Here is a 12,957-nt window from a genome sequence, read left to right on the forward strand (position 1 = left end):
CTCTGTGGCATTTTTTTCATGTTCTCAAGAATGTTCTGCAGTAGAGTAAGGCTATCATTGGCGTTTATTTAATCCAGTTCTTACAGACCTGTTTAAATTTGACTTTGTTTTCCTTCTTTTCCATTGTTATCTTTCACTTTCATATGCGTGCACGCTATGACATGGAAGCTAAACGCAGCTTATGACGGGAACGTCTTGTCGTCTATATAATTGCACTCTTCTCGAACATTGTTGAAGGCCACCAATACATCGTTAAGAAGCCCGTTCTGAGAGCGCAGACAGTCTGGGGATGAGTCAGAACACGCGAGCTCTGTCTTTGTGTTCTGGTTGTTTCCTGGTGGAGCAGTTGCATTAAACTTAATGATTAGTCATTCGAAATCCCCTGCTTCTTTACTTCGCCTGTTTGTTTACTTTACTCCTGCAGTCATTTGGCCTCTATTGCTGTTACGCCACTAAGCAATCTTCAAACTCAGTCAGCCGCCTATGGAGTCTATTTGCTATGTTGAGAGCAGTGCTGTCTCCTTGCCTGGACTCCTGAATTTTGGTTGCTTTTGCTGAGTTCCGTCTCAGAAGCGTTGAGGTATTTGGCTCAGAATAACTTGTGTCTGTATGCGCTATCGAAGGTTTTTTTTTTTTTCTCTCTTCTCCAATCGACAGAATTGCTGGCATGAGGAACATCCATGTAAAAAAAAAACTTTTTTTCCCACTTTGGTTTGCCGTCAGCGTAGGAAAGCAGATGTTTCCAGCTCCTCTAAAACACTGAAGATGACTTATAGTTAAAAGGCTTAATCATATCAGTGTTGAATTCCTGCTGATGTTATATTTTGATTGCATGTGGTGGAAAGAATACTGATGTTTTGTCTGTTGTCTTGCAGGTTATGTATTTCACACTGTGTGCTGAATATCCACGATGCCTGGAGATATTTAATATTGATACCTGGAAAAGAGTTTTTGATTCCAGTGGAATCTGTACAATTTTTCATTCGTTTGTTTTTAACAAAAGAACTGAACGTGCGTACACGTCGCTTTCGACGCTCAAACCCGAGGATTTAAAAGGAGACCTGTGTTATTTGTTACAATGCCTGTGCAAGCCCCGCAGTGGACCGAGTTCCTGCTGTGTCCCATCTGCACCCAGACCTTCGAGGAAACCGTCCGAAAGCCCATCAGTTTGGGCTGCAGTCACACGGTGTGTAAGATGTGTCTGAATAAACTCCACCGTAAAGCGTGCCCTTTCGACCAGACCCCCATCAGCACCGACATCGAACAGCTGCCCGTCAACACCGCCCTCCTGCAGCTCGTGACCGGACAGGTCGGGAACTGTTCCTCTCTCTCTCTCTCTCATTTTTTCCTCTGTTTCGAGTAGTTTTAATGACTCGCATGTCTGTTATGTTCAGTCCACTACACTCTGTATGTCTCTGGGGTGACTGTGTTTATTAATTACTAACCACTTCCCAGTATAAGGTATGACACATCTGTTGCACATTGCATAAGTTACAGGGGCAGCCGAGATGAGTTATTACTGTATAAACTAATCTAGCAAATATATGACTGTGATTTCATACACGCTATACTCACTTACTCAAGTGATAAGATATAGTGCTCTTTGTTGGTGGCTAACCTACCGCTTCTGCCCATACAGATCTGGGTTGTTTTTAACGACACCACTGAAAGTGCAGGCCAGGACGACTTATTGCTTTTTTGGTTTGCCTCATTTTGTTTTAATTGCTCACATCGTTAAAGTTTGGAAGTTTCTGTGTACAGTCATCGCAGTTCTAATGTAGTCACTGTTCCACACAACCTACTCTTGAACCACGTAATAGCTTTGTTGTCTTTGTTCTGTCTTTACTTCCTTTTACTGTGCTCGGTGTTTGTATGCATGTAGTCTGTTTGGTTGTGTAGGTTAAAGCGTTGCCTTAAAAGGCTTTGGCATACGGAAAGAGAAGTCATTCCACAATAATGGATTCGCTTTGTTTTGATCTCTCAGCCAACAACAGAGAGTAAAGTGGTTCTTCCACAAGTTTTGTAAGGACATCAGGCTTTATTTTTAGACCCACAGACGGTGGTATCAGTGAAAGGAACGGATGAATGAATAATACTTGCTGAGTCAGTTTGATATAGCAGTGACATGTAATAGAGAATAAGAGAAGAGGAAATGAGGAGAGAGCGAGTGTGGCGGAGAGATAGACGGAGAGAGAGAGAGAGAGAGAGCGTGGAGTCAGAGGAGTACAGTGGTTGTACCAGTCTGGTAAGGCGTTTACGTGCCGTTTGTACTTCAGTTACTCTCGCTCTCTCTCTTTCTCTCTGGTGGTTTCATCTCTGCATTTGCTGAGTCACATAACAAGAGGAACTCAGAGTGCGTATAGTCCCAACTCCTGTTTCCCACAGGGACTCCCACCGCACGGCAGCTGTCTGTGGCTGGAGGAGAGAACTGAAAGAGCCTTCTCAGAAACACCATTACAGACCTCCCATATCCACAGCTTTTACTCGCTATGGATTCATCACCTCGGTATTTTTCAAGCTGAATATTCACCAGCTACCAATGGCTTGTTACCACTCAAAGCCAAGTATCAGGATCACACTCAGAGAGGATAGGCGCTCTTTGTATACTGCTTATTAAATGAGGTGTCCCTGCAGTGAAGGAAAAAGCAATTAGGTAGAATTCTGACATTGCCTAACCTCCTACACATTTCCCATAAGCAGTTCTCATGAATCAGCTTGCTGTTTGTGTTTAAATTAACCAGCAGGAATATTGAATATTTTGAAAGGTTTTATGTTTTGAGGTTATTTGGGTTGTCACACTGACACACTCTCTTTTTTTTTTTATTACCCGCCAGACCTGCAACTCCTACCAAACCACCGTTTGTAGTCGTCTTTAGAACAGACAGTAAGGCGGTATCTCATATCTCTATTGGCAGGTTCCCAAAAAACAGCCCGTCACCTTGGTAACAGGTGCCGAGGACACACAACACTATGAAGAGGCTCGCACGTGTGTGGAGGAACTAGCCTTGTACCTCAAACCCCTCAGTAACACCAGAGGTAACATATTTTACTTCCCCATTACAACAGTGATTTACTGCATACTGCCTTCTCTTTAAGGAATTAGTCCAGTCACGCTAGTTTCTAAGAACATCATTATGTTTGGTTAGTGAAATGTGTTGTTTTTCAAGTTGTATGATGTGGTAACATTGGTATGCAAGTTTTGAAGTCTATGGGCACATGAAATATTGTCACATTGTCCATACGGAGGAGAGCTATTTGTGAAAGACGATTAAGGAGAGCTAATCACAGTGAGGTAGGGGGGGTGTGCTTTCGGAAGAAACCCTCAAATCGAAACTTGAGGAATTCCTAATTACCTTTCTTCTGTAGTAAAAAAAAAAAAAGATTTGCAGGGAAAAAAATGACTCAAAAGGAAACTAAAGGACTGAAAGACATATGAACAAAATGGAGCACATTTACAGCTACAGTTCCGTGTGTCTGTATAACTTCTTCCCCTGTGCTTAATTAAAATGTCAATCTTAGTCCAATAACAACAGTCATTCATTTTTCATCCTTTCTTTCCTGCCCCACCGGTCTTTGTTTCACCTCTCTCTCTCCCTCTCTCTCTCTCCCTCGCTCTTTCTCTCTTTCTCTCTCTTTGCTCAGGGGTGGGGTTGAACAGCACAGCCCAGAGTGCTCCCAGTAGGCCCATGCAGAGGAAACTGGTGACACTGGTGCACTGCCAGCTGGTGGAGGAGGAAGGGCGGATCAGAGCCATGCGAGCCGCCCGCTCCCTGGGCGAGCGGACGGTCACAGAGCTCATTCTGCAGCACCAGAACCCGCAGCAGCTCTCCTCCAACCTGTGGGCCGCCGTGCGGGCCCGAGGGTGCCAGTTCCTTGGCCCCGGTGAGAGCGGGCGGGCGGGGTTCAGGGCAGGAAATCAAGCAACAGGCCTGGGATGCATAATCACATTTAGTACATGGAAGAAGTTCGAAATGCAAGCACAGTCAATGCATGAGACATGTATGAGTTGAAATATTTCTGTGCCTGCTAGTTATTGGCACAGAAATATAGGACAGTAATGCCGGCAAACTCTTGTTAAACAGAGAAACACAGCTTCAGATTTTGGAAGGGTGAAGAGTTTTTTTTTGTTTGTTTGTTTTTTAAACCACCATGGAATTTCATATCGTATTCTTCAAGTACAAGTGTTACCATTAGACCATTTAACTTGTTCACACCAATTTGTTTTTCTAACTGCTCAGTCGTTCTAAGTTTTGTTTACACGACTGACATTGCATGGAATTGCTTCTATTTGTCCTTTCCAGCAATGCAAGAAGAGGCTCTCAAACTAGTCTTACTGGCCCTGGAAGATGGCTCTGCCCTGTCTCGAAAAGTCCTGGTTCTTTTCGTGGTCCAGAGGCTGGAACCACGTTTTCCTCAGGCCTCCAAAACCAGCATTGGCCACGTGGTTCAGCTCCTCTACAGAGCTTCCTGCTTTAAGGTACCTCCCCCTCTTCTCTCCCCTTGACTTGACAGAATCCTGTTCTTTATTTATATGTAGTATCCAAGTCTTACAGAGTCGACGGCAAATGGAGAATGCATGTTAGTATATCCCAGACGCCTGCTGTATGAGTAATGCTTATGTCCTCTGTTCTTCTCACTTTAAAGCAATAAAACCAAATTCCAAAGAAATAAAAAAAAAAACTTCGTCCTTAATCTTACGCACAGGATAGATAGCAGTACAGTTTTTACGATGTTATGCAAATGTGTTGGATGATTAACCGTCATAATGACTTCTCTCATGCCCAGGTGACCAAGCGCGATGAAGACTCCTCCCTGATGCAGCTGAAGGAGGAATTCCGCACGTACGAGGCACTGAGGAGGGAACACGACTCACAGATTGTCCAGATCGCTATGGAGGGAGGTCTGCGTATCGCCCCTGACCAGTGGTCCTCTCTGCTCTATGGGGACCAGTCCCATAAGTCCCACATGCAGTCTATTATAGACAAGGTGAGGAAAGGGCGGTGTCACTGGTGGTCCCAGCAAAATACTCAACCTTAACTTGTTCTGTTAAGTCTTTAATGCTGCTTTTGTGAATGACCAGAAACCCAAGAGACAAATGAATATATGAATTTACCCATCAAGTCTTAATCTTTCAATGGTGCATTAAACTAAGTCTTCACATGCCATTTAAAATGTGCTTCTCTGGTCGAGCCCTCCAGGTATGAATGCTCATTTCCCAGTAGGTGGAGCCACTGTTTACCCTGTGTAACTCTGTTGCTTTGTATTACTAATTATCCTTCACATCTGATAATGTGGTTATTTGAAGTGACAGTTCTAGAACGACAGCATTTCAAGTATGTGTCTGAAGTAACACGCTTATGTTTGCTAAGGCGTTGCTGAAATTCCAAATAAATGATGTGCACGTGCGTTTGCGTGTACGTGCGCATGTGTGTTTATCAGTTGCAGACACCAGGTTCCTTTGCCCAGAGTGTACAGGAGTTGACCATTGCCCTACAGAGGACCGGAGATCCGGCCAATCTGAACCGCCTCAGGCCACATCTGGAGCTGCTGGCCAACATTGACCCTAGTCCCGGTTAGTTTCTCCGCACACACCGTTCTGTGTCCCAACATTTTTATCTGAACAAACCAAAGGTGTGTTACTGCTTATGAGGGTTCAGCCTGTGATTCAACAGACCCATAAAGTTTAAACTAAACTAGTTGGCTGTTTGAATGCCTGTTTTTAAAACAGCTTTTGTCGCTTCAGTAATTAGCGAGACCAACATAAGTCGCTCAGTTCAAATGTAAGGAGCAGTCTCCCTCTTTTGTCTCCATTGTTAGATGCTCTACCCCCCACGTGGGAGCAGCTGGCCCAGGCCCTGCTGGCAGTGAAGACCGTGGTGCATGGCCTGGTAGATTTCATCCAGAACCACAGCAAAAAGGCCAACGATCAGCAGCAGGTCTGTAACTCTACATCTCTCAACCGCAACACACTTCTTAATGATTTGTTTAGGAGTCTGCTCTCCTCTCTCTGTGGCTGATATCTCTCTCTCTCTCTCTCTCTCTCTCTCTCTCTCTCTCTCTCTCTCTCTCTCTCTCTCCCTCTCTCTCTCTCTCTCCCTCTCTCTCTCTCTCTCTCTCTCTCTCTCTGTCTCTCTCTCTCACTCTCTCTCTCTCTCTCTCTCTCTCTCTCTCTCTCCCCCTCTCCCCCCCCTCTCTCTCTCTCTCTCTCTCTCCCTCTCTCCCTCTCTCTCTCTCTCTCTCTCTCTCTCTCTCTCTCTCTCTCTCCCTCTCTCTCTCCCTCTCTCTCTCTCTCTCTCTCTCTCTCTCTGTCTCTCTCTCTCACACTCTCTCTCTCTCTCTCTCTCTCTCCTTCTCTCTCTCTCTCTCTCTCTCTCTCTCTCTCCGCTGTCTCCAGCCTCCCCAGCACAGCAAATACAAGACCTACATGTGTCGAGACATGAGGCAGAAGGGTGGGTGCCCGCGTGGTGCCAGCTGTACCTTTGCCCACTCTCAGGAGGAGCTGGAGAAGTGAGTGCCCTGATTGCTTCCTTAGCAATAGCGCCCGAGCCATCACAACGAGGAAATGTCAAATGCCTTAAGGCTCTTTCGGTCCCTAAAATTTGCATAACCAGAAAACGTGTGATGTAACAGTGGCGTTTGTTCTATCGGGTTATAACTTAAAATGAAATTTAGCTATGAGTAGATACAGCTGCACCTGAAACACTCACTGATGTCAAATGTATGGTGAAAAAAAGAAGGTGTATATATATTTATGTGTTGCGGCCACAAAAATTGGCTGTTCGTTATGACCTGCCTGATGACTGTGGTCTTTGACAGGTACCGTAAGATGAACAAACGGCCAGTTGCCAGACGAACCCTCAGCCAGTCCCTGACCCAGCTGAACGAAGTGGGACTCCCCTGCACCCCTGGCCTGCTGCCCCCTGATGAGGGCGGGATGATGGGGGACTTGACGTGCAAACCTACCCCCATTGCCAATGGTATCGTGGCAGCCGGATCAAGCTCGGAGCTGTCTCACCTAGTCTCCAGGAGTACAGATCCCTCTTACGACCCTGGCCGTAAGCTTGGGAAGGTGGACACGGTTAGCCTTAGTGCTCCTGAATCACCTCCAGACCTGTAAGTCCCTTAATAAGTAATTCACATGTCCAATTGGCTGTGGCCAAAAATCCCTCGCTCATCAGTACAGTATTGAATTCATCTAGAGCCCTGGTTAGCCTGTAATTTCATTTCATTTTGCTAAAAGGGTTAGGGAGGCTTTTGAAGAGGATTTTTGGATTTGGCTACATCCAGGCCTAGAGGCATCAGATGGATTTCATATTCTCGCTCTGAATGCCGTCTTTCTGTGATCTGTCTGCTGTGTCTCCGGTCATGTGGTTTTGTTTATTTCCATTTTTTTTCTGTGGATGATTTTCTTTTCAATTTGTTGCTTTGTAGGTTGGATCCTCTCCCAAAACCAGGGATGCCCATGAACCCTCAGGGTGTGCCTCACCCCAGACTGGTGGGAGAGGGTGTTGCTGGGCACAAACGCATGCCTGCAGTACCCAGAGTGCCCCAGATGTACCCTCCCCACCAGCCCGATCACTATTACCCTGAACCCAGACTGCCCACGTCTGCCTCTCAGTATGAGTCCTCCCAGTATCCTTCAGGTAAGTCGCCACTCTTTGGCTCAGTAGAGTCAATGTCATTTATTTCATTCGTGACAGTCCAAAAGAGGATCCTACTTTTGTAAATCAATGTTCAGAGGAAGCTTGGAGTAGAAGGGTTTTGCGTGGAAGATAGGATCATCTCAATGTAATGAAATGTTTTTTTGATTATCTGTAATGTTTCTTTTCTCTCAGGCAACCAGTACTCCTACCATCATGTCCAACACCGGTACATCCGCAATCCCGCACCCTCTGCGGAGCCTGGCATGTCCCCGTATCAGGACCCGTACCCTGGTGCTTACGCCACAGACCGTCAGTATCCCACCCCCTCATCTGGCCCCCAGTTCTCCACGTTGACCCCTCACGGCTACCCACATCACTATGACAACCGTCGCCACTCGCCTTATGCCGGACCGCCGCCCCCTCATGAGCTGGTGAGGAGGAGTCCAGTACCTGTGGACGTGCCCCCACCCCCACAGGCGCCGTCAGGGACCTCCTCTTACCTCGCAGAGCACCCACGGGAGAGATACATCCCAAACAGCTACGCCAACACACACCCCAGCCAGAGCAGGGTTTACGACAGGGTAAGATACACTAGAGAACCTCAGTGAGCCCCACACAGTTATGTAATACACTGGTCCTGTGATATTTAAGCAGGTAGTCCTTACAGGACCCCCAACTAGTCTACTCATTTGTTCCATCTTCCACCAACGCCGCATTGGATTACTCAACACATCAATAACTTGCTCAAACAAGTTGGTTTAATAATTAATTTGTGGAGTGGAGTTTGCTGTGGTAGACCTGATGGAATTTGCCTCTGATTTGTTGTCTTCATGTCTTAATGAGTACTCCTGTCTCTCTCAGAGTGTCTATGGGCGCCAACAGCCCACGCTAGATGACTTGCACCGCCGACGCAAGGAGATAATGGCCCAGCTGGAAGAGCGGAAGGTCGTTTCACCTCCACCCTTCGCGGTTGCGCCCAGCCTGACACACACGTTTGACTCCAGCTACCCACACAATGTAAGAGATCAAAATAATAGGGGTGCTTCAACAGATATTCCAAATAGGGGCAAAGTTTTTCCCTCAGGAAAGTCAGTGTGTATGAGATCAAGGGACTGATTCATTGTTTGATTAAATGGCGGTGGTGAACCTAAAGATTTGAGTTCATGCCCTTACCACTTTGCTGTGTGTGTGTGTGTGTGTGTGTGTGTGTGTGTGTATGTGTGTGTTTGCGCGCGTGCGCATGTGCGTGCACTCCTGTCCTCAGTACATGGACGACAACCTACAGGCATTTGGGAATTTCCGCGAGCAAGACTACGCAGCCCAGTATTCTCCTTGGTCATGTGACACCTTTGGTTCCTACATTGGCAGTAAAGATGTGAAGTCCAAAGATGGCATGGTGTCAGGCTCCATGGAGATGGTAAATAAAACACTGAAACCTGTGCCTATGTAACGTCTCCGTATTGACTGAGCTTTAGATAGAATGTTGACTCGCGTATAAGTGAGCCTTGAGGTTATCATGGCTAATAAAATCCCAAGAATACATGAATGACGTAACTTTACAGTTCGTTTTAATAACACCTTTGTTATTGGCACCAAAAGGAGATTGAGGTGTTGTCTTTTGGCCTACGTTTGGTTTTCCACAGTAACACAGTCAATAGATGGGTTAGATTTAACAAGTTACCTCTCAAGTCCAGAGTAAATTCGCATCCTCTAATTCTGCTTTGAATAAAATGTAAAGCCGCTTGTGATTAAGGCTGACTTTTGAGGTCACTGAGGTTTTTTTTTCTAGTACTTTCTGCGTTGGCAAGTGTTTTCTGTGGAGAGTGGAGACAAAAGGTTATCAGTGTTTACTCTTGTGTTGCATGTTTTCTATATATAATGTTGACTGACCAAAGGGCATGTATTGAAGAAATGAGGCTGTTTTGTTTTTTTGGGGTTTTTTTCTTATCCTTTTCTTATCCTTTTGGGAAGTGTAATTGTAATTTAATTGTTTGTTAAATTGTTATTAGATTTGAAAAGAATTATGTCATTTAAATTCTTGGAATTCTTGGGGCCGGGAATCTTATGACCAAGGGGGAAGTGCTTACGAGAGGCAAAGTCTACACTCAAATGCATTAGAGATGTCGCAATATCAGCAATGTTCATGTTGTTAGTAACAGTAACAGTATCCTGTTGTAGAATGTTCACTGGTAGCGTAACCGGTGGCTACACGTTAAAATCAGTTGTCGGTGACACTGAATTTCAGTTTTTGTTTTCATGCTGGGACACAATAGCAACAGTAAGGCTGAGAAACACCTACTTCCATCCAACTAATTCCACGTGAAAGAAGTCACAAAAATAGGGAGGACTGCTAGACTCTGTAACGGCTGTGAAGAGCCACCCATTTTATAAAAACTAAGTCAATCCAGCTGTTGGCTGACAGACTTCTCGCAGATCTAGTTGTGTGTAAAATGTCTTATAAAAGATATTTGTATTTTGCACTGAAGTTATCGAATATAATGAAACATATTTCTTAGGGTTATTTAAAATATATACATTTTTTTCCAAAGTATAATCAAAATATTATAGTGTATGTTTAAAAAATGACAGAGAAATGAAATCTTTATTAAAAAAAAAAAAAATCAATGTGTCTCATGGAGTTCGTAAAACCGTGTTCTCAGCTTTGATAAGATTTATTGTGAATATGTTGAGAGCAGTATTTTGAGGGGCTGGCGTAGATGTCAGCGGTTCCTTCATCTGGGACCCTCTTTCACCCTCGTGTCCCTGTTTTGTGTCTGTGTAGAACATAGACAACAAAGCTCTGAGAGATCCCTCCGTGGAGCTTCAGCGCAGGACAGCAGAGGCCAAAGACGACATCATCCCGTTCGGATCCCTGCCTACCGTCTCACGATTCGGCGCCATTTCCCGCACCTCCAAATCCGGCTGCCAGGCCATGGGCCTCTCCACCAAACACACAGCTGCTGCAGGTAAAGGCAGACCTCTGCTCTGTCACAGAACCTAACTAGGCGGCAAAGTTTTTTTCATTTTTTTTCTAAAGCGTGAACTCTTCAGTTTTGAGGATTTTTGTTTTTCAGTGACAATGCGGTGTTTTAACAGGACTCCTGCTGTTTGGGTGTTTTCCATTCTGATTTGTACATGTTGGTTTTTTGTATCAACCTTTTTTTTTGCTGTTTCTCCAGATGAGTACGCGTACGGCGGTCACGGAGGGTGGAGTGACGCCTCGTACCCCCAGCACCAAACCGCGTCGTCTCAGGGACAACACTTCAGTGAACGGTACGACCCGAGCGCCACTCCCTTTTCCTCGCTCGATCGTCCTGCCGCGTCTCTCTTTGCCTTTTTTCATTCTCTCCTTTTTCATCCCTCCATTCCAGTCTGCCCACACCTGCTCAGGACAGGGAGCAGCTGAAGATGGAGCTTCAGCAGGTCAACCAGCAAATCAACCAACACATTCAAATTCGCTCTGTGGAGGTATGTTTCTCATGTTATTCCCATAGCAACAACTCTATTGGTCAGGCCACTCTGCAGTATGTGGCACTGAAATGTCTGGGTGCTGGTTGGTTTGCCTCGTTCTGAACATAAGAGATCAGTTTCACATGTTCTGCCCTTACACAGTGCGTAGTGTTTGTATTTCGTGTCCTGTAGTGTTGATTTGATTGAAATTCAGATCGTCAGTATTAGTTGAAGCCTACCCTATGTAAAACACATTCCCTATGTGCCATACATCAGAGCAGTGTTACTGTGGAGAGCTTCTGGTTTGACACTCAGTCTGTAACGCGAAACATCCAATGCTTTTCTCCTCAGGCCTCTGGTAACGCAGCATTACTGCCAAGGGAGGCTGTTGGCCTGGCCTCCAAACCTGCTCCTCTGGACTGGTCAACGGGAGTGTCCAGTGAGCAGCTGAGCCTGGAGCTCCACCAGGTGGAACGGGAGATCGGTATAAGGACTCGCGAGATGGCCCTGGTGAGTGTCTGGGGTGAGGTACAAAGTGTGAGGAGGCCTCGTCATATCACACTCACTGAATGGAAAGTGGTGGTTTTGCAGGCAGAGCAGAGCTTCCTGCTGTTTTGATACAGCTAATATGCATTTACCATTACGTGTGGTTTGCTCTCTGAGGCAGGAAGTGGCCTCCACGCCTTCAGAAATCCACCAATAAAACTGAGCATCACGACACAATACCCATGGCTAAAATAAATAAGCTGATAAAGCATCGTATACCTGGTGTGTTGCGTATATATATATATATATATATGTCTCTAGCTTTTACACAGATAAATAAGTAAGGAAGTGAATTGAGAAGTGAAATGTTTTGCCCCTGCAGGAGAGCCGTGCGTCCCCTGATATGAAATACAAACTGGTGCAGTCCAGTGAGAACGGACAGACTGAGCACGGGTTACAGATAGAAGACTGCTCCATGACTCTCAGGTCAGAGAACAGGCACAGAAACCCCACCACACGAATCATGTCGCCCTGAATTATTTTTGACCACTCTAGTTTTGTATTTTGATCTCTCTACATAACCTTAAAAGGACATTTCTTGAATGTTGTTCTAACGTTAAAGTTATTTTGTGTGTGAACAAATTAGTGTTTTTATGTTACTTAGTTACAAAGTCAGTCAGATATTCCCTTTCCCTTTGTGGAAAGTCTGTAAACGTTTCTTATATAAAATCATTGAAACTGTTCTTTTTCCAATCGAAAATAACAAAATAATCTCCTGCAGCGGTGAGTGTTTTGTGAATAAGAACATAAATGAGTATAGTGAATGCAGAGGGTTTTTTTTTTTTTAGTTGCGTAATGAACGTAAAGTATGTTGTCTCTATTGTAGTGAGAGCACCAATGGCTCCAGTAGTCTGGCACAGGACTGTGGAGTGGTCAGCAGCAGCAGTCTGTCGTCCATCACCAGCAAGACCTCCTCTCTCAGCCTCTCCTCTGACTTGGTGACAGGCAGCCCTGAGCTGCCCCAAAACGGTGTGGCTCACTCCTGCTCTTAGCCCACCCACAGTCCCCCAGACCTCAACCCCCCTCCCCACCCCACCCCACTGTCCCCCAAACCTCAACCCCCCCACCCTCCCACTGCACGGAGTACCGAGGAGCTGCCCGACCCTGGGAAACGGGGCCCACGCAGTACCACCTCCTCCAGAGTTTAACCATCGAATCAGCTCCACTCACGCAAATCTCGCACACACAGGGGAATTCACTCTCCTTTTTTTTTTTTTTTTTTTTTTTAAACTGTACATGCCATTACATCCTTAAAATAAGGGCTATGTGTGAGACTGAGTTTGGCAATGACCACTAATCACTAATTAACGTGGGTGGC

General features: G+C 45.5%; 1 protein-coding gene across 1 annotated transcript; it reads left to right on the forward strand.

Moving 5' to 3' along the window:
* Positions 1-894: 894 nt before the first annotated feature.
* rc3h1a (ring finger and CCCH-type domains 1a) lies at positions 895-12,632 on the forward strand. Its single transcript, XM_030791681.1, has 19 exons — positions 895-1,309; positions 2,916-3,036; positions 3,643-3,882; positions 4,302-4,477; positions 4,786-4,986; positions 5,440-5,572; positions 5,818-5,936; positions 6,395-6,507; positions 6,817-7,113; positions 7,432-7,643; positions 7,836-8,224; positions 8,505-8,660; positions 8,908-9,060; positions 10,426-10,609; positions 10,823-10,916; positions 11,015-11,111; positions 11,445-11,603; positions 11,962-12,065; positions 12,466-12,632. Exons 1-19 carry the CDS (start codon positions 1,079-1,081, stop codon positions 12,629-12,631), a joined length of 3,345 nt encoding a protein of 1,114 aa, XP_030647541.1. The 5' UTR covers positions 895-1,078; the 3' UTR covers position 12,632.
* Positions 12,633-12,957: the final 325 nt, after the last annotated feature.

The sequence above is a fragment of the Chanos chanos genome, chromosome 14 (genome assembly GCF_902362185.1).
Source record: "Chanos chanos chromosome 14, fChaCha1.1, whole genome shotgun sequence".
Lineage (NCBI taxonomy): Eukaryota > Metazoa > Chordata > Actinopteri > Gonorynchiformes > Chanidae > Chanos > Chanos chanos.